The 26,525-nt window shown below is 34.4% G+C and overlaps 1 protein-coding gene across 6 annotated transcripts in view; it reads right to left on the bottom strand.

Moving 5' to 3' along the window:
• IMMP2L (inner mitochondrial membrane peptidase subunit 2) overlaps positions 1 to 26,525 on the bottom strand; it is an 865,268-nt gene that overhangs the window by 197,062 nt on the left and 641,681 nt on the right. Inside the window, exon 6 of one of the 6 annotated variants that reach the window (XM_032275696.1) lies at positions 11,938 to 12,040. The exons of the other annotated variants lie outside the window; for them this stretch is intronic. Within the exon in view, the coding sequence (XP_032131587.1) occupies positions 11,938 to 12,040 (103 nt within the window). The remainder of the gene's footprint in view (positions 1 to 11,937; positions 12,041 to 26,525) is intronic. 6 annotated transcript variants of the gene reach the window in all.

The raw sequence follows: 26,525 nt of genomic DNA, 5'->3' as shown, positions 1-26,525 counted from the left end.
TACTTTCAACCAAGTGGAAAGAATATATAGCGTATTTTTTTGTGCATCTATGAATGATTTCGTTTTGCATGATTTGTGATGTTTTTGACTGGCTTGCTTTTAAACAGGAATGGAGTAATAGAAAAGCACATGAATGCAGAGATACTAGCCAAAGGATCATAATCATCATCTCAGAGGCATTTTGGAGACTTTCAGGAACTAAAAACAGAGAATTCTGTAAATAGCTTTATTAAGAGAGCAGTTTTCCTGAACCTACAGAATGGGGATATATCAATTTTGGGTAGTCTCTACGTACACAGGCATATCCTACTTAAATCCTTTCTATAAAGGGGCATCCTCTTCATAATCCTTCTTATGATCAAATACCAAATTTACTTTGATGTGACAAAAAATGGGTACTGTGAATAGCGAACTTCAAAAGACTGAGCAGTGAGATGGTTAGGGGTAATAATAAGATGGAGAAGCACATAATAAAATTTCACATTAATATAATATTATTATACCCAACATATAATAGTAGGAAGATTTTCCTGCAACAAAACAGTAGTTTAAATAATGTTTTTCCATCTAAAAAGAAACATACTTCTACTTAAGGGAAGGTGGTTGGTTTTTTTAAATTAAAATACCGAGAAATATTATGTGACTATAATAAAATGAGAACTTACTCTTTAAAATAAAGTTTTTTATACAATATACTATTATGACTCAACAGTATAATACCGTCTCACTCTGCTTGTGCTTCTATAACAGAATGCCACAGATTGAGTAATTTATAATTTAAAAAAATGTATTGACTCACAGTTTTGGAGACTGGGAAGTCCAATGTTAAGGAACCAGCAGGTTTGGTGATTCTGATATCAAGATGGCACGTCGAATACTGCATCCTCTGGATGGGAAGAATACTTTTTCCACACATAGCAGGAGGCAGAAGGGCAAAGAGGAAAAATGGGACTGAAGTCCCCCTTGTAGAAGGCATTAATCCCAGCCATGAGGGCGGAACCCTCATGGACTAATCACATCTTAAACATTCCACCTGATAATACTGTTACAACAGCAACTAAATTTCAACATGAATTTTGGAGGGGACAAACACTCAGTCACAAATACTACTTGAAAAAATATAACAGTTTAACCAGTGATGCCCAGCTGGGCAAAAAAGCTATTTAAGTACCATGCACTTTGATGAATGACCTTTAAAATAGCCTGACTCATTTTCTACTATTACTTTTCAATCGGTGCAGGATAACACATTAAGTCTAAAAACAATCACCTAGTGAAACCATGCCAGTAGATTTAAAGAATCCATTCATTTAATGCTTATTATCATTCCCTATTTAGGACATATATTTTCTTGGTTTGAAAGACTATGCTTTGTGTTTGTGTTTTTATTTTTTTAATGACAGAAGAAGAATGCAATACAGTTTGTTTTAAAAGACTCTGTACCAAATATTTTGTGAAGATAAGAATTTCTCCTTGACTAGTGTCTACATAATTCCATAATGACTTGTAGAAATGACACAATTGATAATCTCATTAGGTTTTTATGAAGTGAAACTTAATTTATATGAACAACCCAAATATAATCATGGCTAATTTGAGAGGAATGTTTCATTTGCCTGCAGCTTCCCAACAAATAGTAGGCAGACAGAGTTTAAAGCCTCAGTGGGGAACAGGCAGATGCATTTCACAACAAGGGAGATTTAAGCAGCTTTGAAAATGGTTTGGTGGAAGCTCATCAACTGTAAATAAAATCACTGGAGGTCTAAGTAAAACTTCAGCCTAATGCAGTTGTTAGCCTAAGTAGGTTCTGGTTAACGATTATTTTCTTTACGAAAATCAGGCTTGGTGATCAAAAACGTTCAGTATTTCACAACTTGATGAAGGCTTATGGTTTCCCCTTTCTTTCTTTCCGCTGATCACATCCTAATTTCAATTCACAATATCAATATACATATTTTAATACAGTAACTTTATTTAAAGGGGAGATTAATGTAACTCGAAAGAGGTGTGAACATTCTATATCACTTCTTCAGCAAAATTGATATATTTCTTTTTGAAAACATTTTTAATTAAAAAATATTGTTTGCAACTTCCAACAATTACTGATGTATTGAAAACATTTTAATTTCGAAAAAATATACATTTGTGTTTTAAATAATAATGGAAAAGAAATTTTTAAAACATGCTTTTCTTTCAGCTGGCTTACCAAAATATTCACCCTGCTATGTTTCCTCCTTTTAGCCTCTACATTCTGGAAATTGTCTATGCCTTTTGAAACGTGTGAGAACTTTACCAAAAAGAGTAATGAAGCCTGGTGAAATGAGTTGGTGGTGAGCTGACATGCGTGCTAAGTGTAACAGAATAGAACTTTGATACTTTGGATGGAATAATATTTGTCTATAAGTTTAAGGGGTCGTGAACAAGACTTTATTGCCACTCCCAAGGTCAGGGACACACATCTAGTCCTTACTGGGCAGCACAACTCTCATCACATAGCCAAAACTGCTGCTTATGCTTAATTTTAAGGTTTGACCCATCAGAGATGAGCATGTAGTTAGTTTAAGATTCCAGCTGGCGAATTTCTCTAACAGATGTGGTGAGTTAATACGAAGGACCAGAATCTAACAGATATCCAATCAATTCTTGGTTCCTAAGGACTCTTACAAGTCAATCTACTTCATATTTTTATTACTACCCCCTTTGCCTAATGCCTAATCATCTCCCATTTGAACTAATGGTCCCATCAAATGATTGCATTTTCTACCTATATCCTATTTTGCAATCTAATCTTTCATTCATAATTTTCCTAACCAGCCTTTCCAGGACACCTCTCATAACTTATTACTCTCCTGTTCCAAAATGTAAATGGCTTTTTAGTCCATTCTTGATAATGTTCAAATTTCTGACTTTAATCAATTTCAGTCCTTAACCAATCTTTCTAAAGTTATCTATTGCTAATTCACTGGGATCAGGGGTTGGCAAGCTTTCTCTATAAAGAGCAGATAATAAAAATTTTAGGATTTGTGGGATATAAGTCTCTGTTGCAAGTACTGAACTCAGCCGTTATAGTGGGAAAGCAGCTGTAGTCAATATGAAAGCCAGAGTGTGGCTGTGTTTCAACATAACTTCTTTTATACAGAAATAGGAATGGGCCAGATTTGGTTCAAGGACCATATTTCACTGAACTCTGTTCTAGATGAACCTTTACTGTGCAGAAATTGGCCATTAACTGTGTCATGAAACAGCTGTTAAACTCTGTTCCCAGTTCTGGGCTACAGGGATACAAGAATGAGTTAGCTCCCATAGCTACCCTGGCAAAGTTCACAGTCTTTACACACAGAATATCTGTGCAATTATACGGCAAATGCTGTGTGGGGTAACTACCTCAGAAGAAGACTTCATGTTAGAGTAGGTCTGGAAGTAGTCATTGTCCAGATTCAGGTGGGCAGGTACAAGATAATGAAAGGGAGAGGAAATGGCAGCCCGCGCCAAGATACAAAAATGCAAAACTAATTGGTAAATTTGAGAATGATCAAGGCATAGGCAGATAAGATGGATCTAGAAAATTTGGTGGGAGACAGAATCAAAGGGTTTGAATGTCCTTCAAATGAGTTTAAACTAGCTCTTTGAGCCAGACTGCCCTTAGGCCTGGACAAGAGGTATTGCTTTTTTTGGTGCCTGTGTTTTTGAGAAACCTGCACATCACAAGTTTTAAAAAAAATAAATTTATTGAAGAACACATGGGCCCCTATGTCATTCAAGATCTGGCATTCAGCACTATCAAAGTGTGACATTCTAAACATGATTATTCACCAGGTATTTATTCATAACAAACGAACACTATTAAGGACCCAGACACATGTTTTCCATTTCTTTTGTGTTCTAAAAAAGAAAGATGGACTGACTCCAAATCCCATGAAACTTCACCAGTTGATCACAGGCAGGATTTCAGCCATCTAAGCACTTAGCTAAGAGAAGAAGAAAATTAAATGACGTGACAAGCCGTCTCAGTGTGGAGTCCACACATTCTTGTATACTCAGTATCATTTGCCAGTACTGCTGAGTGGCCCTGTTCTTTCTGCTCTTCATATTTCAACTTGTCATTCTAGAATTCTAGAGGTACTCAGGAAAACACAGTATTCACCACAGTTGTTCATGGGAACAAAGGAAATATTGTGTGACTACTAAACAATTCATGTTGCTCTTAAATTTGTATGTATGTAGTTGAGGGTATGACATGCAAGGAGCATGACACCCTTTACATTGACAACCACGTGGAAATTGAACCCTCAAACCTGTAAATAGATTTCCTTCTATAAAAATATGTAATAAGATGTAACTAATTCTTTAAAAACTTAAAAACTCAGTTCTATTTAAATAATTGTGATGTAATTTTATGTTAATTAGTAGTTATTTATATACTGGATTTTTGTTTTAAAAGATACATTTTGACATTTTACAAAATTATTCTGGAAAGACCTGAAAAAGTTTACTTTTAAATTTTTTTATTTTCATCTATATTTTCATTAACATATATTTAAATTATCTATACTAAATACTATTAAATATTCTTTTAATTCCTTATATCATTGTTGTCAATAGAATGCAATCATGTGAAAACCTTGATTGTAGCAACATAGTGATATTGCTGAAATTGATGCCAGAAAAAAGTGTGTAAATAAACATATGAATTTAAAATATATTAAAAAAACTGAAAAATAACAGATTGGAATTTTCATTTATAATATATATATAATATAAGGCTTATGTATGTTTAAATTTTATTACTTTTCCAAACATCACAGGCCTTTTAACAGAATACTCAGATGTGTAATAATAATTAAATGCAGTCATCTATGTTTGCTGGTTTTAGCCATATGAAGGTATATTTATCAAGTTAGGAAAAGTAATATATTTCATTTAACAGTTTGCTAATTTAATTTATAGCTAAATGTTAACTATTTAGACATGTAGTATTTAGACCTCCATGCCATAGGCCCCACATGTATTAGGGGATGATCTCATATTTATAAGTAATGTGGAGTCACTGATGTCAACTTTTAAAATTTTAACTTATGCAGTTATTAGGAATATTCTATTATAGTGGGTGTGGTGGCTCATGCTTAAAATCCCAGCACTTTGGGAGTCCAAGGTGGATGGATTACTTGAGGCCAGGAGTTCAAGACAAGCCGGGCCAATATGGTGAAACTCCATCTCTACTAAAAATGCAAAAATTAGCCTGGTATGGTGGTGTGCACCTGCAATCCCAGCTACTCGGGAGACTGAGGCAGGAGAACTGCTTGAACCCAGGAGGCAAAGGTTGCAGTGGGCTGAGATTGCGCCACTGTACTCCAGCCTGAATGAAAAAGCAAGACTCTCTCTCCAAAAAAAAAAAAAAAAAGGAAACATTCTTTTATACTTTAGACATCAAAGGTATAAAGCATAATATAATGAACATCTGCATGCTCACCGCTCTGCTTAAGATATAAATAGTGTAACTTGGTGTCCTTGTACACTCCTCCCCAATAACATTCATTCCCATCCTTTCCAGAGGTAACCAATCCTGAATTTTTTACTGCTGTTTTAAATGGCAAATTCTTTAAAAGTATGTTTTCTATTTTATAATGATACCTAGCCATGTTTCATCATGTATATAATAGCTATTATACTACTGAGCTTGCATAATTGTTTTAATAGTTCTGCAGATTCCTCTTGAATTTTCTAAGGAGACGATATCACACTTATGAAAAATAACAGTTTGAAATCTTCATTGCCCATCCCTACATCTTTTATTTCTCTTTCTTGTACTGGTAATGACCTTTAGTATAATGTCAAATATAAGTGGTAAGAGTAGGCTTTCTTGCCTTGTTTCTTTATTGAATATAGTAGGTACTGTAGGTCGATAATATTGTTGTTAGGAAGAAAAATAATGTGATCAGAATTCTTTTCAGAAAAATCCTTAGTGACAGAAATATCAGTTGGAGCAGAACTATTTGGGAGTCGTATTACGAAATTACTTCTATTTAATGCAAAAGTCATGGGGCCTGTGATGACCTACCAATAGAATACACGCTATGGCTCTGATTCTGATGACTACAGTAAAAAACTGCATTTTCACTTGCTTAATTCACCAAGTTAGACAAATCTTAATGTACCAAAAACTCACATGGGTCTTACCATGAATAATGTCTAAAAATGTAGTTATCATGATTCACTACAGGGTGCATTTATGGTTCCACTGTCACCCAAGTCACTCAAACTCTCCTGCAAAGCATTTGAGTAAATACAACCAATAAGATACTGACACAGAGCAAAGTCTTTTTCAGCATTACCCAAGAAGTTGTAGAAAAATTAAAAATTTCCACAAAAAGCTGTCTCCCAGCTGAGTCAAAAGAAAGTTATTTACATAGTTTAGTGTTTACAAAGTTATTTACATAGTATGCCGTTTATTTAAAAAAGTGGAAAGCAAATAATTACCCACCAAATATTTTATAAGTATATATCCATGTAAATGAGGCAATTGAATCTCAAACGTTGAATCACAAGGTATTTGATTGAAGCCTTTTCTTGTCTTATGGGTCCTTCATATTTTCCATTTTATTTTTCTGTGTATACCCAGTTATGTAAGCACCAATTACATCTTGCAAGTAAAATAAAGGCTTCAATCTCATTTGTAACAAATTCTAAGAGCTAATAAAATTGCTAAATTAATAACCCCTGCATATGTTTCACTAAATCTTGGCTCCTGACCTATTATCAGTAAACATATATTTCTAATAAAATAAATGTGTTTAATTTTGTAACTAAACAGCCCAAAGGAACAGTATCTGCCATAGCAATGAAGTCTAATGACAATTATGCTGACATTCTTCTATCTAAAAATGAAATCATGTGGAAAATGGTTTCTACTCTAGCAGAATAATTAAGACAGAAGACAAAATTTGATACGGTAGAAATGGAAGCCTCTTCTCTTGGGGAGAGGGGTGATATTATTTACCTCACCACCATATTATGTTTCCAAGCTTTTTTCTTAAAATCATATATATTTTTTGACGTCCTAATTACACAACAAATCCAACAAATGGTGAAGTCAATCCTGAGGGACTTTTTGTTTCATTTTACTGCATGGACATTTCTTGATTTTGAACACAGCTTCTGAATATGGGCTCTCTTCTGAGACTTAGTTACCTTTGGCTATACAAATATTTTTATTATACTGGTATCTTCTTTAAGTGGTTTTGATCTTTTTTGAAATGTATGTCTTTGTCTCTACCAGTCAAATGAAAATTGTATCTTGGTAAAACATGTGAGGTTGCCAGGTTCCAGTGCTATTTATGGGAACCATGAGGAACATTTGACAAAAATCCACAAGGTAAGGCTTTATGACTTATTAACAAAAACTATATAACTATAGGTACAAGTATTTTTCTATAAAATATAGATTATTTTAGTTCCTATCAAAATTGTCTAATGAACAAGCATGTACTATAAGACAACAAGAAAATATAACCAATTAAAGTCTAAGCACCAATTTTGCAAAGAAAATGTGAAGACAGTACTTCATCTGGATCCTGCCAGATGACCTTTTTCTATTTGAAATGGCTGATTTTAAATAAATGCTATTCTAGCTGTTCTATAGAAGTTACACAAGGAAAATGCTACAATTCAACAATAAATAAATGCAATGAAAATTCATTCTCATGTATCACGAGATTATTCTGTATTGTATAAGCAGAATACTTTCAATGCAGCTGAAACCCATTAACCACTTCAGGCATAAATTACTTCATTCACAAAACATACAGCATCTAGAGTGCTTTATGTAATGCAAGATTTTACCAAATAGTTACTTCTACTAATTTCAGAACACTCTGGTCTACCAAATCCTCCTGGGAGATTTCAAGGGTTTTAATACACAAATACTCTACTTCTCTAAGAGGTTCTGTCATACCTCCACCTAGAGTATTTGCCACACGGCGGTGTGAAGGCCTAATTGTCTTCTTCCTTGAGAGTAAGGATTATGCCTTAGTGATGATTGTATCTATTGACCCTCTTACCTGCTTCTTCTGGGCATCAAGCCATGTTTTAATGCTTAGTGATAGTGGCAAAAAAATTCAGAAGGCTCATAGTTTCAGTGCACTCCTTATTATCTATGACCTGAATCTCTGCCCTTATAATCTCTAACTATTTTAAGCATTTCCCAAAACTCAGTCCCAATTCCTCTCTTTGTCAAATGCTCTTAAAAGAAAAAGTCCAAATCTTTCATACTTCCTGCAACTCCAGAGTCTATTATTTTGTTTTTTACCAAAGAAGCATTATATAGGGGAAAAAATGAAAACAGGTATGACTAGACATTACACTGCTTAAAATGTCCATTTCCCACGTGTCACCAAATCTAGTAATCTCTGCCTGGTTAAATATAACTCTTATTTCTCTTGTCCAGCCCACTCATCAGAATACACGAACCAAAATCAAGATGGACAAATCATAGCTGCTTAAAAATGTGTCTTGAAGGCATAAAGGAAAAGCTCTGCATGATATAAAAACATAAACCTTACTTTTTCTCCTTTCCACTGGTTTTTAAAAAGTGAAAAATTTTTTATACTTCATAAGCTTCAAAAGGAATTCTATGGAGTTTTAACCTTCATTTCCCATACTTACTTATATATCATCACTTTCAGACCATCAGTTCATTTCATTAATAAATAATAGTTGTAATGCTCATTTATTGCTAAAATTATCATCTCCTATTAGGCATATTTCCTTCACAAAACACTCTAGGGCGATCATATTTTATTTAATAAGGTATCAATGAAATAAGTGATTGAATTAGCTCTTTTCCAAATGACTTGGAACTAAAAAAAAACTCATATTTAGTATAACTCAAAGTTTCCATTCTCAGAAAGAGGCAGTCTATCATAAATAGTTTCTGCACCTGAATTATTCAGCTCTGCTTCATAGTCCCTGCACACAAATTGTTCACAAGGTCACACTATGATCACAAACCTAAAAACCGAAATACATTTATATATCTTAGAAAGGTTATGTTTGCCTTGAAATGTATAAGTCAAAAGTTTTTCTTCTAATGTCCTTTGGTCAATATAGCTAAAATAAATTATTTATATTTGGTGCTAAATAAATAAATAAATTACTTTCCATTTATTTTTAGATACTAGAATTTCACAAATCACTATGCAGGAAACAGTGCAAGTATCTCAGTTACTCTCAATTTAAAGCTAGATACAAATGATAGAAAAACTTTGAAGATGGAAAATGGAGAAGCTAACTCATGGAAAGAATTACATTTGTATTTGCAGTAAATGGAACACATTACCTAGGAGAACAGTTCAAATATAAATACTACAATATTTATAATAAATGAAAGAAAGAATTGTTGCATGCATTTTTAATTGAAGAGTCTGCCAATGTGAAGTAGTTAAAAATCACTATTTGAAATGTCACAGCTACACACACATACAAATACAAATACAAAATTTAGTTTCTATGTGCTTCCATTTTAAAGCAAGCAGAAAATTTGTCAATATCTACAATAATCAGTTATTTTTGTGTGCTCGTGAAGAACATCATGGCTACAACAGAATATATATTCATCTACATAGAACTAGGTGTTATAAAAGAAAAGACACTAATTTCTTTCACAAAGAAATTACTGAGAGAAATGCTTAGAAAACATTCTAAGCATTTATAAAGCAACACATCAGAATCACCACATGTCCTTATTATATAATCCAGTAAAATCAAGTAGCAATTTCATTTTATTTCCAGATAATTACTACAATTTTAAAAGAAACTTATGAAAGATATTTATCCCACTAGAAATGCTAACTAAAGTCATAAATTAGCAAATCCATATCATGAGAAGATAAAACATTTTCTATCATTGTGCAATAATCATATACTCAAGAGGGTTAGCATAAAGATATTTCATAGAGATATCTATCATACATAATGGAAACATTTCATACCCAATTGCATCTGTGATGAGAGAGACAGAAAATGGCTTTTAGAGGTAATCTTTTTCACTTTCAAGTTGCTACAAAATTTTGTCACAAGAGTCACTCTACACTGCAAGTGACCTAAAACATTTCCAATCTGTTTATTTGACCTTTAGTATACCTTATGAAAATTAGATTATAGTTTTGTAATAATTTTTATTCAAAGGCAAGAGAAGGCCTTAGTAGTATTTATTATCAATATTGCAACTAGAGAAAAAAACGAAGCAGGAGTAGTTTCCTAAAGTTTTCTTCCGCACAGCCATACATGCTTATCCAACCCTAGCTCTATTATTGCACTGTCAGGCAAAGATGAGTCAAAGTGGCTGCTCCATTAGTGACTGCGGGAGCGTCCCCTCATACTACGTGAAAGAAATTGGTTTATTAGATACCACCAACATTAAATCTTAGAAAAAAAGCTATATGAATAAAATGTTTTCCACAAACATATTTAAAGGTATTCAATATTGACTTACACAAGTTGAATATCCCTTATCCAAAATGCTTAAAACCAGAAGTACTTCCAATTTTTGACTTATTTTGAAATATTCGCATTATACTTACTGGATGAGCATCCCTAATCCCAAAATTTGGATCCAAAATGCTCCAATGAACATTTCCTTTGAGCATCATGTTGGTGCTCAGTAAGCTTAGAATTTTGGGGCATTTCAGATTTCAGACTGTTGGATTAGGGATGCTAACCTTGTATACGTAACAAGTATAGATATGCCTAGCTTTAGGAAAATCTAATGAGTGGAGATCCCAGCTTTTAAGCAGACTAGTTAATGAGAAACAAGCATAGTGCCAGTTAACTAAAAGATCCTTCACTTTATATTATGAGCTATATTGCAGGGATTCATAAAGAATTTCTATATACATTCAACACGAAAAAACTCACAAAATACCAGTTTAGTCCCATGTTTGATGGAGTACAAGCATGGAATAAAGAATGTCTGCATTTCTGCTATAAACTCAGTGCTTGTAACATCCTACTTAGGAAGGGTGACAGATTATGCCATTCCAAAATATGCTACTTTGACATAAGGATTACTTTAAGCTAAAGGCGCTTGACAAACACCAGATGCAAGAGGGGCATTCTAATCTTCCCCTTTTCTTCCTGAAAGCAGGAGATACAATTTTTCATGTGAAAAATGCCCTCCCTGTACCAGGATTAAAAAAACATTCTTCCATGGGGAAGTGATGGCAGGGGATTCTGTACAAACAGACCTTGCTAAAATGTATTAAAATCATTATCTTCCTTTAGCCTCACCACATAATTTAGTTACTTTTCCACAATTAGGTCTCTTTGTTCAATCTAACATAAAAGCATGTTCGTTTTTCCAATTTTGTGCCTTCATTTCTTTATGAGGGCTCCTGTACCACCTAAAACTTAAACTTGTTTGCTTTTCTCTTGTGACTCTGTCTTATGTCAATTTAAGTCTCAGGCCCAGCTGGGACCCTAAGAGGGTAGAGGTAAAGTTTTGCTTCTTGTATACTTACCAGTATGATTTCCATCACACTTGCATTTTAAACTAACGATTTAGAAAACTAATGCCCATAGGTCTTGTACACATTATGTCTGCTAAATGTCAACTGAAAATATAGTCTACAAAGTATTCCCGTGGAAGAAAAAAAAGGTCTCCAAATTTAGAATAAGCTAGTTGGCCAAACACATCTTTTGGTACTTTGTTGTAGTGTCTGAGTTCTTTTCCATGAAACACACGTGCGCATACACATACATATACGCACACCCGGATAGTGTACCTTACTTATGATACTTAAAAGGAAATTTTCAAACATAAACTATTCCACTATAAAATTCATGATCTCTCTTGGCTGAGTTACCTGAACAATCTATCTGACATACTTTTGTTCCCACCTTTGAAATCCAATTGTATCAACAAGAACATAAAAGATGACTCACCGGCCCAAAAGAATTACTGTCAAAACTGTGTCCATGATGATCACCTTCAACCCAGATGTGACCACGGGGGACTTTCACATACCGGTTTTTGTGTCCTATGGTTCTAGAAATAAACAGTGTAACCATTGAGATATGAGTAGAAAAGAGATCAAACAGCTGAGCATACAAACTCAGGAAGAGCGAAAGTGTTATATAGATGTTATAGACAGGTTAACCGTGAAGCTTCTCCATAATTTCATTTTTAAGGAAGATGTGGTTAGAGCCCTTTGAATTGATCCACAGGATTTTTTGTCTTTTTATATTTCTATAGGTAAGAATTTTGTGCTTAGATAAAATGTATTGGCACCAAATATAATGTGTTGTTATTTAATATAACTCAACAATATTCTAAATAGGTATTTATGAAATTCAGTAAGCCCTAACAAAATACAGATCTATTTGTGTTTTAACATTTGCTTTTAAGTCAATATTCAACTCTTCCAACTGATTCATGCACAACTACAATCTTCATTTTTTTCTATCGAACTTCTCAAACCAGTGGGCAACACTTTTCCTAAACTCTTAAAACTCTAAATTTCAATGTAAGTAAGAAATAAAATGAAATAAAATAATCCAAATAACTTCTTGTTAAATAAAAAAATATCAATATCATTTGAAAATTTTTGCCCAGCACTAAATTAGTCCTAAAAATGAAAAATTTTTAACAACTGTGAAGACTAAACATCAGTGATACACATATAGCAAAATATTCTTTATTTTTAATGCTGGCAAGGAAATGGACTAAGAAAAGGCTACCTCACACAGTTTTGGTAGCAATGTAGAAAGGTATAATGTTGTCTATATTTCCATTTTAGGCCAATTTTTGGTGCATTTTTAAGATACCAAAATGTGTGTGCCTTTTGACTTAGTTATTCTACTTGCAGAAATCCATTCAAAAAATAAAATCAGAAATACAGACAAATTTATTCATTACCAGGGTGTTCAAACAAGGCTTTTTATAGCAAAAAAAATTTAATTTACCTAAACATTCAACAACACAAAATTGGTTCAATAAATTATGATGCAACCAATTAAATAAAAGATGGGCTTACAATAAAAAACCTGCCGGGCGCGGTGGCTCAAGCCTGTAATCCCAGCACTTTGGGAGGCCGAGGCGGGTGGATCACGAGGTCAAGAGATCAAGACCATCCTGGTCAACATGGTGAAACCCCGTCTCTACTAAAAAAAAATACAAAACATTAGCTGGGCATGGTGGCGGGTGCCTGTAATCCCAGCTACTCAGGAGGTTGAGGCAGGAGAATTGCCTGAACCCAGGAGGCAGAGGTTACGGTGAGCCGAGATTGCGCCATTGCACTCCAGCCTGGGTAACAAGAGTGAAACTCTGTCTCAAAATAAATAAATAAATAAATAATAAATAAATAAATAAATAGATATAATCCTAATCCCATAAGAAGAAGTTCTTCTGAGGGCAGAGACTTTTTTTTTTTTTTTTTTAATTTTTCTTTTATCCCCTAAAAAGTTCAGGGAAATGCCTGGCCTAAAGAACTTTCTCTGTAAATGTTGGCTGAATGAAGGAATGAATAAATGTCGCCTCCAAGGCTGTAGAGTTCAGAAACTGAGCTTGGGACACGGTTTTTTGAGCTGGTGTCCCTATGAGACTATTTTCATTAGCTAGCAAGTTGTATATGTGCAGAAGAATACACGAAAAAGAAAAACGAAACATAAATTGGTGCTACAGAAACTGAAACTATTCATTATCTAGGATGGTTTTTAATTTTCAAGATAATTTCAGTGCTGAACTACTTTACTTTAGATCAGTAAATCATTCATGCAAGGAAGCAAAATTGTGGCTATTAGAAGCCCACAGTAAGTTAATGACTGCTGTTTATTTTTAATTACTATTGGGAAGAAAGTTATCAGCTTTTTAAAGAAAAGTGAAAAACAAGTTGAACACATCTTACCATTATATACTCTGTAATATAAGTGTCCTTCAATTAAAGTAAGTCAATTAGTTCCTGACATCACTACCACTTGTATTATTAGATTGCCTCTAAGAACTAATATTCCACATGAAATGTTAATGACAAAGAGAATATCCTTTTACTTAACTGTTGGCAAGGCATACTCTCCAAATCAGCCCAAACGTTTGTTCACCTTATTAAGCTGGGTATTTTGGATAAATGCTCAGAAAGAAAACAGTTATCAATTTTGTCTCTTCAAATAAGCATTCAAGAGTTACAAAGTAAAACCAGTATACAACCATTTCTGCAATGACATAGTAGGTTTTAAATCAAGCATATTCTTCCAGAAACCAGAAGAGTCATATGAAACCAAGATTGAGTTTTAATGTTATATAAGCTAAGCAATCAAGATACTTGCAATAGAAAGCAACAGCTTCATAAAAGACCAGTGACAGTTACATGCTTCCTCGCATTGACCATCTTATCTGAAAAATTTAAATATGCCTTTATCCTATAACTTTCTAGCTCCTTCAGTGTTTTATTTTTCTTTTTTGAGCCTATTAACACTTGGCATACATTTATGAGTTTATTTGTTTATTTTTTATGTCCCTCCACTAGAATGTAATCTTTGGAACTTTGCCTTTTTTGTTCATAAGAGTATCCCCAGAGCCAGAATACTGCACAGAGTGCTCAATAAACATTTGTTAAACAAATGACCAAATGAATGAATAACTGAAGAATAAAAAATACTGCCACAAAAGCAGAATAATAGAGTGGAAAGTACATAGGTTCTGGAAACAGACTAAACTAGTTTTAATCTTGATGCTCACAAGTAATCTTTGGCAATTTACTTAAGTTTCTACCTCCATTTGCCCATCTTTAAAATGGAATAAGACATACCCTAACTCAGCAGTCCCCAACCTTTTTTGCACCAGGGACTGATTTCATGGAAGACAATGTTTTCATGGACCAGGTTGGGTGGGGGATGGTTTTGGCATGATTCAAGCACATTACATTTAGTGTGCACTTTATTTCTATTATTATTGCATTGTAATATATAATGAGCTAATTATACAAATCACTATAATGTAGAATCAGTGGGAGTCCTAAGCTTGTTTTCCTGCAACTAGATGGTTCCGTCTAGGGGTGATGAGAGACAATGACAGATTATCAGGTATGAATCTCATAGCCAGCTTGACCTATATAGTTAAGCCCCGTATCTACTAAAATACATAAACTAGCCAGGTGCATTGGGGGCGCCTGTAATCCCAGCTACTCAGAAGGCTGAATCAGGAGAATCTCTTGAACGCAGGAGGCAGAGGTTGCAGTGAGCCGGGATCGCGCCACTGCACTCCAGCCTCAGTGACAGAACAAAACTCTCAAAAAAATAAAAATAAAAAAAGGTCTCATAAGGCGCATGCAACCTAGATCCCTCACATACGCAGTTCACAATAGTGTTCACGCCCCTGTGAGAATTTAATGACATCCCTGATTTGGCAGGAGGTGGAACTTAGGCAGTAATGAGAGCAATGGGGAGTGGCTATTAATACAGATGAAGGTTCCCTTGCTTCTTACCTCCTGCTGTGCAGCCCAGTTCTTAACAGCCCACAGACCAGTACCAGCCCATGGCCCAGGGGGTTAGGGACTCCTGCCTCAACTGGGCCGAAAGGAAGGTTAGTAGTTAGATGAAAATAGAATGGAAAGACTGTTATACAGCGTAGTCTCTGGAGTCAGCCTATCTTGGCTTTTGAATCTTATTTAATATTTTCAAGCTTACATGATCTGTGCAAGTTGATGAAACTCTGTGTCAGTTTTCTCAGTTACACAACTGGGCAAATAATACCTCAAAAAGTTATCCTATGGATAAAGTGGCATTTATTAAACACTTGATAAGTGGATTCTCCTGCAGTTGAGATGCACTGAATATAGTTTTGATGTAAAGTCAGAACCCAATAAGTGGTAGATATTATTGCTATTGTCTTCCTTTGTCCATTATTTTCTTTCATTTCCTAAGTCAGAATATGTTCAGCCTCTGCTATCTATTAGCATCACTTTTTCAAAATTACCTGAACTATGCTTCAGTAATTTCCTTTCCCCACAGTTGTACTGTGATTATAGACTATTTTTAATGGTACAATCAATCTTTTTTTTCTTGTGCTCTTATGTCCTTCTGGGACACTCTAAAACTGATATGTAAGAACACTATTTATTTGTGTTCTGCATATTCAGATATGCAGAGTAGTAGTAGGTGAAATACAATCTATTTGTGTTTTTACCTACCAGTCTCTTGTATGTTTGAATATTACTATGCTAATACAATGTGGTTTCCTAGATACCAGACAGATTTGAAAGAACACTTTGAGCTACAGAAGAACCCTGGTAAAATCATGCTATATCCTAGTGCATATTCTGTTTCTTGGGTTTCAATCTAACTTTTTAAAGAATAATCCAAAGTTGCTTTAAAAAGATGATGTTAAAATACTGGGCTAGTTCCTTTTAGGACTGCCAAAGAAATATAATACTCCTAATAGAATTTCTCTAGAGAAAGAATTTTAAATAGCTTTGTGCCCCTGAATTCACATAAAAGAAAGACAAGATAATCTTTTAGGTGATTTAACAGTTAAGTGAGGTGTCAGCCTACAAGGTTGTATGTATCTATGGCTTGCAAATAATTTTGGCTTTGACAGTCAAAAATGAGCTCTGTATGGTATTCTAACTACCTGTCTAAGAAAAGGCATTTTTAGTAGTACCTTTACCAAGACAAGTTACCTAGGTCTTATAAATGGAATAAAGAATCATTGGCTCCAATTTGATTTGACCTTGAAACCAATGTTTTTAAGTCTCTGAATCTTTTGAATGTCATCAGTTGAATACAAAAGTATTGTGTAGGTAATTCTTGTCACCACAAGAAAGGAAGAATTTCTTATTAAAAGTATATCCCAAATGCGCGCGCGCGCACACACACACACACACGCACACACACACACACATAAACACACATACACACACACACGTGTGTGCACGTGCACACACACACAGACACACACACGCACACGCCCACACCCCACACACACATTCTTAAGTAGGCCATTTATGTTAATAATTCATGATTGAGTTAAGGTATTCTTATTTCTTTATTTTTCAAATTATTCTATTAGTTTTTCTCATTGTCCAAAGTAGTGGCTGCTCTCAGGATGTTTACAGCTCCCTGGATACTAGATCTGTGGTTTTCATTGCCTTGAGGAACCAGAAGTCAAAGGCTCTGGACCCAGAAAGATCGGCAGTTAGAAATAGGTCTCCTTATCATTGTTAACAGATAGAACCAGAAAAAAAATTCACCATCAGGAAAGGAAAATAAAAAGAACACTTGCCTATCTAGTGTTGGCCTTTGCAAGAAAAAAAAACTCCCTCTTGAGAATTTACCTTCTGCTCTCAAATGAGACCAAGGTTCAAATTCACACTACTTGAGTGGTCTGACAAAGTAAAAATCAGCTTTAATTGGCCCCAGGCATCTGGCAAAGAATAATCTCTCAAATGTGGTTTCAGATTTTCTACAGATAAATCCCAGCCAACAGGAACCCACAATTCAAAATTACAAATCTCATTTGGAAATAGCCACCTTAGTGAGTCAGGACAAACAAGGAATAGCAAAATTAGACTCCCCTAAACTTCGAATACTGGATTAATGGATATACATGCTATATTTAAATATTTTTTAAAGTATAATGGGAATTAAAAACATGAGTAACGAACAATATAATATTTTAAAGATAGACACTTGAAAAAGAACCAAATAAAAATTTTAAAAATTAAAATATATAACTAAACAAACGGGTTAAAAAGCAAATTACTGAGTTAAAGAAAGAAGTAATGAACTGTAGAAGAATTCAACACAGAGAGCTAAAGAATTGAAAAATATAAGAGACGTTAGAAAGATGCAGGGAGCATTACAAGAAAATGTAACATCAGTTTAATCAAAGTTCCAAAGAAAGAGAATAAAAAGAAACAAGGAAGAGATAATATTTGAAGAGACAGTGGTAGAGTATTTTCCAGAGTTGATGAATGAATGAATATGCTCGGCCTTAAAAACTGATATTCCAAAATATGGCACTTTGATGTGCTAAACTGAAGAAGCCTCAAGGTCTCTCTGACCTCCTTCCACCTTGGTTCTTATTCATTGTCTCTCCTAAATAAAGCATGATGAAGTTGTTCCCTGAAGTTCCCTTATCTCCCTAGACTCCAGACTAGCTCAAAAGGAAACAGTTACCTCTGGTACATTCCCTGAATTTTCGTTAACTGAACTCATATCATAGGAAGAAAGTCTGAAGTCTCAACATACCTGAACAGACTTTGGTCACAAACCATTGTCTGCTTGGTGGGTTCAACAGATTGTCTCAGGCCATTGTATGTTCAACCCCATTGAATTCCCATAAAAATCATTTACTAAGGGCCGGGCGCGGTGGCTCAAGCCTGTAATCCCAGCGCTTTGGGAGGCCGAGGCGGGTGGATCACGAGGTCAAGAGATCGAGACCATCCTGGTCAACATGGTGAAACCCCGTCTCTACTAAAAATACAAAAAATCAGCTGGGCATGGTGGCGCGTGCCTGTAATCCCAGCTACTCAGAAGGCTGAGGCAGGAGAATTGCCTGAACCCAGGAGACGGAGGTTGCGGTGAGCCGAGATCGCGCCATTGCACTCCAGCCTGGGTAACAAGAGCGAAACTCCGTCTCAAAAAAAAAAAAAAAAAAAAATCATTTACTACCACCTTAAAATCATCCACACTTCCCCATCTCCTTCCCCATCTAAAAATAAGCATATAAAATGGTCTGTACTCCATGGAGTGGTGTACTCACTCTGTGATCCAACCCTTCACTGTACTTTGTATGCCTTTGCTCCTATGAATCTGCCTTTTGTCATTTATTTTTCAGTGAATTTTCAGAGGGCTAAGGGGAACTTTTCCTTTGACTGCCACAACTACAGATTCTGAAATCAGTGCAAATAAGTAAGACAAATAGTAAAAACAATCACACTATCATACATTGTAATGAAATTGTAGAACACTGAAGTCTCACTACTCCCAACCTCAAATTCTGAAAAGCTGCCAGAGGAAAAAACATGAATTATCTTAAAAAATTAAATTGACAGTAGAGTTCCCTTACTGGGGTATAACATACATAATAGAGAATTCAGCAATCTTAAGTATACAATTCATTGAATTTAAAAATCAACAGTCACATAATCCCTGTCTACATCAAAATATGAAACACTTGAGTTCCCCAAAAAAGTTTCTTCATGTCCCTCTGTGGGCAAGTCTGCCCCACCCTCATCCTTGGCTTTAGGCAATCACTGCTATGCTGCTTTCTATCACTACAGTTATACCTTTTCTAGAATTTTACATACAGGCATACCCTGAAGATATTGTCGGTTCAGTTCCAGACCACCTCAATGAAGCAATATCACAACAAAGAAAGTCAAACAACTTTTTTTTTGTTTCCTAGTGCTTACAAAAGTTATGTTTATGTTATACTGTAGTTTATTACATGTGCAATAACATTATATCTAAAAATACACATCTTAATTTAAAAATATTTTATTGTAAAAAAAAGCTGATACACAACATGATCATACAGTATTCTGTTAGGAAAATGATGCCAATCAACTTGCTGGATGCAAAGTTGCCACAAACCTTCCATTAATAAAAAATGTAATATCTACAAAGTGCAATTAATGGAAGCACAATAAAACAAGGCATGACTGTAAACAGGAACATATAATATGTATTCTTTTATTTCCTGCTCCTCACTTTAGTCCATGCTTTTGAGATCAGTCCACATTGTTCCTAGTATTAAAGATTTGCTGCTTTCAAAAAAAACTGTATAGTATTATATGGATATACCAGGATTTATCAATCAATAGTTCATGAACAATTTGTTTCTTCTGACTTTTTACACAAATAAATACAACTATTATTTAAGATTCAGGGGGTACATGTGCAGGTTTTTCACATGGGTATATTACGTGATGCTGAGGTCTGAGATGTCAATGATCCCGTTACCCAGATAGTGAGCATAGTACACCAAATTTTTGAATATTATCACTAAAGCAGCTATGAACCTTTGATTCTAAGTATTTGTATGGACACACTTTCATTTCTCTTCTATAAATGAAATGGTTGGTCACACCTTAAGTGAGCATTTAAACTGTCAAACTGTGGCCAAATATCCTATTTTTAAAAGGAAAAAATGATTTTTTCCCCTTTTTCTTTTTCCCCCACCTCCTACTTAGATCTTAAAGAAGGCAAATATAGCCTTTGCTTTCTCTCCACCAGGCATGGCAAGCTTACCTATGAGTTTACTTAGAAGTCCCAGAGATCCTACCTTGAAGCAAACCAGGAATTCTCTTCCACCAGGAGGTAGCCTCAATTTACAACCTGCCTCTGCCCATATTGGCACCAACCAGACCACCTGATAGGTAAGACGCCCAGACCCTATACCTCCTCACCCCCTCTCCTACATGTAGTTCATGCCAAGTCCCCCTTAAAAGCCTCTGCCTACTTGTCCTGATGAATGAAGTGGTGCCCTCAAGGTAGGAGCCTGTAATACCTACCCTCAGCTACCTCTGGAATAGAGTCTCCTTCTACCAGATCTCACTATTGTTAGACACTGCAAGGGGAGAGGGACGGGACCTGCGTTTTGTTACAAAACTTTTCCAGAGCAGTGGGACTGGCGATTTTTAAGAGTTTCAGCTGTTCCACATCTCACCAGCACTTGGTATTATCATTCTTTCCATTTTAGCCATTTTAGGGGCTTAGAATGGTTTTAATTTGCATTTCCCTAATGACTCATGATTTGAGCATCTTGTCATGTGTCTGTTATTTTCATATCTTCTTTGGTGAATTATGTATTTAACTTTCAAAAATTAAATTTAGTGATCTGTTTTACTACTGAGTTATAAGAATTCTTTATGAAGTCTGGATATAAATTTTGTATTAGATATATTTTATAAATATTTTCTCCTAATCTGTGTGCTTTTAAATTTTTCTTAACAGTTTTTTTCTACAAAGAACATCCATTTTTAATTCTGATGAAGTCTATTTAAAACCTTTTTCTTTTAAAGTACATGTTTTTCATAACTTAAGAAACGATTGCTTAACCCAAAAATAACAAAGATTTTCTCCTATTTTTTCTTCTTCTTCTTGTATACTTTTAGGCTATTTATAATAATTTTATATGGTATAAGGTATGGTTCAGATTTCCATTTTTTACATGTGGTTATCCAATTTTTCCAGCAACATTTTTTGAAAAAACTATTCTTTCTCCCTTGACTTACCCTGTTAACTCTGCTAAAATTAATTTACCCTATTTATTAGTCCATTTTCACTTTGCTGATAAGGATACACCCCAAACTAGGCAATTTACAAAAGAAAGACATTTATTGAACTTACAATTCCACGTGGCAGGGGAGGCCTCACAACCATGGAGGAAGGTGAAACGCATGACTCGTGGTAGAATACAACAGAAGAGAGGTTTTGCAGGAAAACTACCGTTTTTTAAAACCATCAGATCTCATGAGACTCATTCACTATCACAAGAACAGTGCAGGAAAGACCTGCCCCCATCATTCAATCACCTTCCATGGGTTCCTCCTACGACACATGGGAATGGTGGGAGTTACAATTCAAGATGAGATCTGAGTGGCAACACAGCCAAATGGTATCACCCAATATGGATAAGTCTTTTTTCTGGACTCTATTTTGTTCCACTGATGTTTATATCAATATCATACTGCCATAATTATTGTGGCTTTAAAGGTCTTGAAATCAGGTACAATGAGTCCCCAATTTTGTTGTACTCCTTTCCAAACCCCTTGGCTATTCTAAGTCCTCTGTATCTCCAAACAGATTTTAGAATCCCTGGTCCATTTATATGCAAAAGAGCCTGCTGGGAGTTTGACTGGCATTGCACCAAATCTATAGAGCAATTTAGGTAAAAATGACATCTTAACAACATTGAGTGTTCTGATTAATGAACATAGCATATCTTTCCAATTTTAAAGGTCTTTGAAAATGTTTCTGTTCTGTTGTGAGATTGATAGCATAATAATCTTGCACATGTTTTCTTAAATTAATATTTAAATATTTACTGTTTTAATGTTATTTTAAAAAATAAAAATTTTAACTCCTAGTTTTTCATTGTACTACATAGGAATACGATGATTGGTCTTGCATCCTGCAACCTTGCTAATGTCATTTATTACAGTTTTTTTCTTTTTTCTTTTTTTTGGGTAGAGTTATCAGCATTTTCTGCAAACACAATCATGTTTTCCTGGTACTACAGGTGTGTGCCACCATGTTCCACTAATTTAAAAAAAATTTTTAGAGATGGGGTCTTGCTGTGTTGCCCAGGTTACCCATGAATGCCGAGCCTCAAGCTATCCTCCCACCTCAACCCCTGACTAGATGAGATTTGTGCATAAAAATAATTGCAGTTTTTGACATTAAAAGTAATGACAAAAACCACATTTACTTTTGTACCAACCTAGTAAAACAGTAAAAATACTACTGTAATTACAGCATAATTACAGATATTATATAAGTTGACTGAATATAGAAAAGATAACTCCACGCTGCAAAGAAAAGATATTTAAAATTAGTTTTTGCTAAAATGATGATAGATTGCATAAAATATTAAAGGTGTAAATACGATAATCAGTTTACCTATTGTTAAATTGGACAAATTAGTGAATCATATCAATATTCTATGCATGACTTCTGGCAAGCCAATTTAAATAGTAAATTTGTAATGTATAATTGTATTGTTCCAAAAAATCAATATTTAATATAAATGATATTGTTCCATTTGTTTAGAAAATCTTCTCTCAAAATAATTGCCTGGGTGTTTGTATCATCATCATTTAGTTTGTAGGTCTTTTCCATATGCTAGTATGCTAGTTATATGGGGAAAAATACATTTCAGAGCATTGTGCTTTTTTTAGAGACAAGGTCTCGCTTTGTTGCCCAGGCTAGAGTGCAGTAGCATGACCATAGCTCACTGCAGCCATAGTCTCAAACTCCTGGGCTCACATAATCTGCCCACCTCAGCCTCTTGAGTTGCTAGGACTGCAGGCATGTGCCACCATGCCTCACTTTTATTTTTTATACTGATAGGGTCTCACTATGTTATCCAGGCTGGCCTCCAACTCCAGGCCTTAGGTGATCCTCCTGCCTATTTTAAATAGTTAAAGAATCTGGAAGCTACATATATAAAGTAGGATTTGGAAATATCTTTTTAAGTAAGATTAAAAAGCAAAAGGTATGCTGTAAAATAACATACAAAAATACCTGAGTATTCTGAAATTTAAAACTTTTGAAAGCCAAAAAGTACCATAAATACAGAAGTCAACAGATTAACAGTATCTATGGGGGAAAAATGTTGCAAAGATGTTGCATATATAATGAAATTATTTTTTAAAAAAGACAACCCAATTGAAAATGGATAAAAGATACAAATAGGCATGTGACGGATGAAACATGAAAAACTGCTCAAATTCACTAGTAGGAAAATACAAATTAGAGTAAACATGACTTTATAGCCAACAGCTGAAGCATGTTGCTGGTGTAGGTATAGGAAATGTGTACTCTCACGTTGCCGGTAGAAATAGCAAGAGTTATTAACTTTTTTGGAAGCAATCTGGCAACATCCATAACATTTAAAAAATTCATTTGCCTTATGATCTAGCAATTCCATTCCTAGGAAAATGCCATAAAATAACTATTTAAGGATACAGATACGATAATGTTTTTCGTAACACTGTTCATAGTGGCCAAAAATCTGGATGCAAAGATAACACTTAAAACAGGATGGTTTAATAAATGATGGTATGTCCATAACATGGAATCCAATATAACTCATAAGAATGAATTAGAGCTATCAATTAACTTCAGAGATTTTTCAAAAATTATTGAATAGAAAAGCACATATGATATGATTTATCCTTTATAAAAAGAAAAGGTTTAAAAGCCACTATATGCAAATGTGAATGTGCATATAGGAAGCATTACACTAGCGTAAAGAAAATTATATTGAAGATATAAAAGAGGTTGTTGGCATGGGTGGAAGATGAGAGAACAATAAGGAAAACAAAAAGTAGAAAAAGGGAAGAGCATAGAAAAAAAGGAGAAACAATCACACGACACTTCCAAATAAAGCATTATGATATTACCATATTTATGACTTTGTGCAAATTGTATGTGGATTCATATAAAAAAGTAATTACAATAGACATAAAATATTTTATATATACCTATATAAATGCAAAACATAAAGATTTAAAGATCAATAATTGTACCATGGTGGTGAAATACAGAAAAATTAATAAAGAAGAAAACAAATGCTAATTTATAAAAGCTAGGAGTATTAATTAAGGGCAGTGTGTCCAGGAATCTTCCCATTTGGTTCTTCCCTTTTAGACTGAATGCATCAGTAAATACACGTTAGAGGGAAAGAACAGAGGACGAATCAAGTTCATGGAAAAATCCTTCATTTTGCCATTGCTAAGGGCCCTCAACTGGCTGCTCGCTACATTAAGCAAAGGATTTCTCAGATGCTGGTTCTAACACGACGCCTGTTAAAATAATCAGTTTTGTTTAAGTAATGTACTAAAAGGTCTTCATATTTAGAAGTCTAAACAGTTTGCTATTTATGCCATAATTAGGGGAGGCAAAAGAAAAAACAAAAACAAAAACCCAAAAGCAAGAACAAATAAAACACATTCTCTACTCCCTAGAGACTGCTCCCCATCTGTGAGTAAAGTTAATGAGAGAAAGATTTAAGAGTTGGGGCACATACTGATGGGCGGAGTCTATACTAGCTTTTCCTGTCATGTAATTTATAAAGAATCAGAAGGTACTCTCTAGCTAGAAAATTAGCTGTTTTTCCTGAGATTTTTGTTTGTTTGTTTTTTTGTGTTTTGTTTTTAAATAAAAAATCTTAGTAACCATTCTACATAGTCATTAAAATAAAGTTTGTAGTACTCTTCTGGATGGGAAGCTCAGGAAACCTGCATTTGTGCTCCTATTTCAGAGTTAATAATGTTTTTAACTTTTTAGGCCTTCTGGGCCACAAAGACAACTCTTTAATCAAGACATATGAAATGACTGATTTGCTTTCTTTTCCTTTGATCTTTATAGAACTTGTAATTTTATTTTTTAATAATTTCTTAATAATTTCTCTGTTAACTCAACTCATTATTTATTGCCTGCAATGATTATGAAACTATTTGATCTTCAAAGTGTAGAATGATACAGTATCTTTTGAATGAACTTTGCATTAGACTTTTTAACCCCTCTTTGTATGTTTTAATTATCTACTAATAACATTTCTATATGTAAATGCATTAAAAGAACCCATTGGAATGTGGATAAATTTGAATTTGAATCCTTCTTTTTACATGACCATGTTGCAAAATAATAGAGCTACTTAATCAACGTCAGTACAGATTAGTTTGCCATCATCATTCATTTTTCTAACTGAATATTCCTTAATATGAATTATTTCAACAGTTTCATACAAACAATAGTACTACAGAAAGAGAATACAATGACCTCTTAAAAGAATTACCATACTACATTCCATATTTGACAGCTATAGCTTATTCTTCATTAAATATAAATATGAATAAAATAAGTTTTATGGACTATTAGACAAGGAATCTTGCTAATTTAAGCCCAAATTGCTTTAGCCTACATGAACCTGTATTACAAACCCCTATTATAATGCCCAGACTACCAGCATTTATATGAATGTAGGGCAGTGAATTGTTTAGAAGTGAGAGATATTTTTCTTTCTTTATATAGGACATTTTTCTTTACTAGTACACCGTGGCTGGCAGGGAGCTAACCTGTGAATTATCTGGGCTACAAAGCATGAATGAAGTTATGGATCAGAGCACCTGTATGTTTGCTGTTAAACATAACGCTCACTTAAAATGTTCTAGCTATTTTGTGCCTTGTAAAACTTTGAATTTTTTATATCTTTGAATATTTGCTATCAATGACCTAAGCCACAATAATTGGAGCCAAAGTTCTCAACTTCCAAGAAATGTGCTCTTGATTATAAGCCTGAATTTTTCATTATGAGAGAGAAAAATCAGGAATGTTCAATTCAGATAGGAAGAGCAGGAAATCATTTTTAATAAGGTGTTTAAACTTTAAATGTAATCCCAAATAATAATAAACAGCATAAAATTGACTTCCGTCTCACTGAGTTGGTATGGTATGTTTCTGAACCATAAGAAATTGGATTCAAGAGGATAAAGTGAATCTTTAAAAGATGTAATTTCTCATATTGTTGTGAAGATCAAAATTGAAGAGTCAACCCTCCATAAATACTTCCCCTTGACACCCTTCCATGTAGGCCAATTGTTGTCCTCCAAATGTAAATTCTTCAATGATATAAATCACTTCATGAAACTTTAAAGCCAGATAGAAAACCACAGCCAAAACGGGGGGGGGGGGGGGGGGGGGGGGGGGGGGAATAATTTTTTTTAATGGGGAAAAAAAAAAATCCCCTCCTTTCCTCTCTTTTTTTCCATGGGGGCACACCCCAACACAACCCCCTCCTTGCACCT

The sequence above is a fragment of the Sapajus apella genome, unplaced genomic scaffold (genome assembly GCF_009761245.1).
Source record: "Sapajus apella isolate SASKATOON/1434 unplaced genomic scaffold, GSC_monkey_1.0 scaffold7, whole genome shotgun sequence".
Taxonomy (NCBI): domain Eukaryota; kingdom Metazoa; phylum Chordata; class Mammalia; order Primates; family Cebidae; genus Sapajus; species Sapajus apella.
The sequence above is the reverse complement of the archived record's forward strand: the minus strand, read 5'-3'. Positions and strand labels throughout refer to the sequence as shown.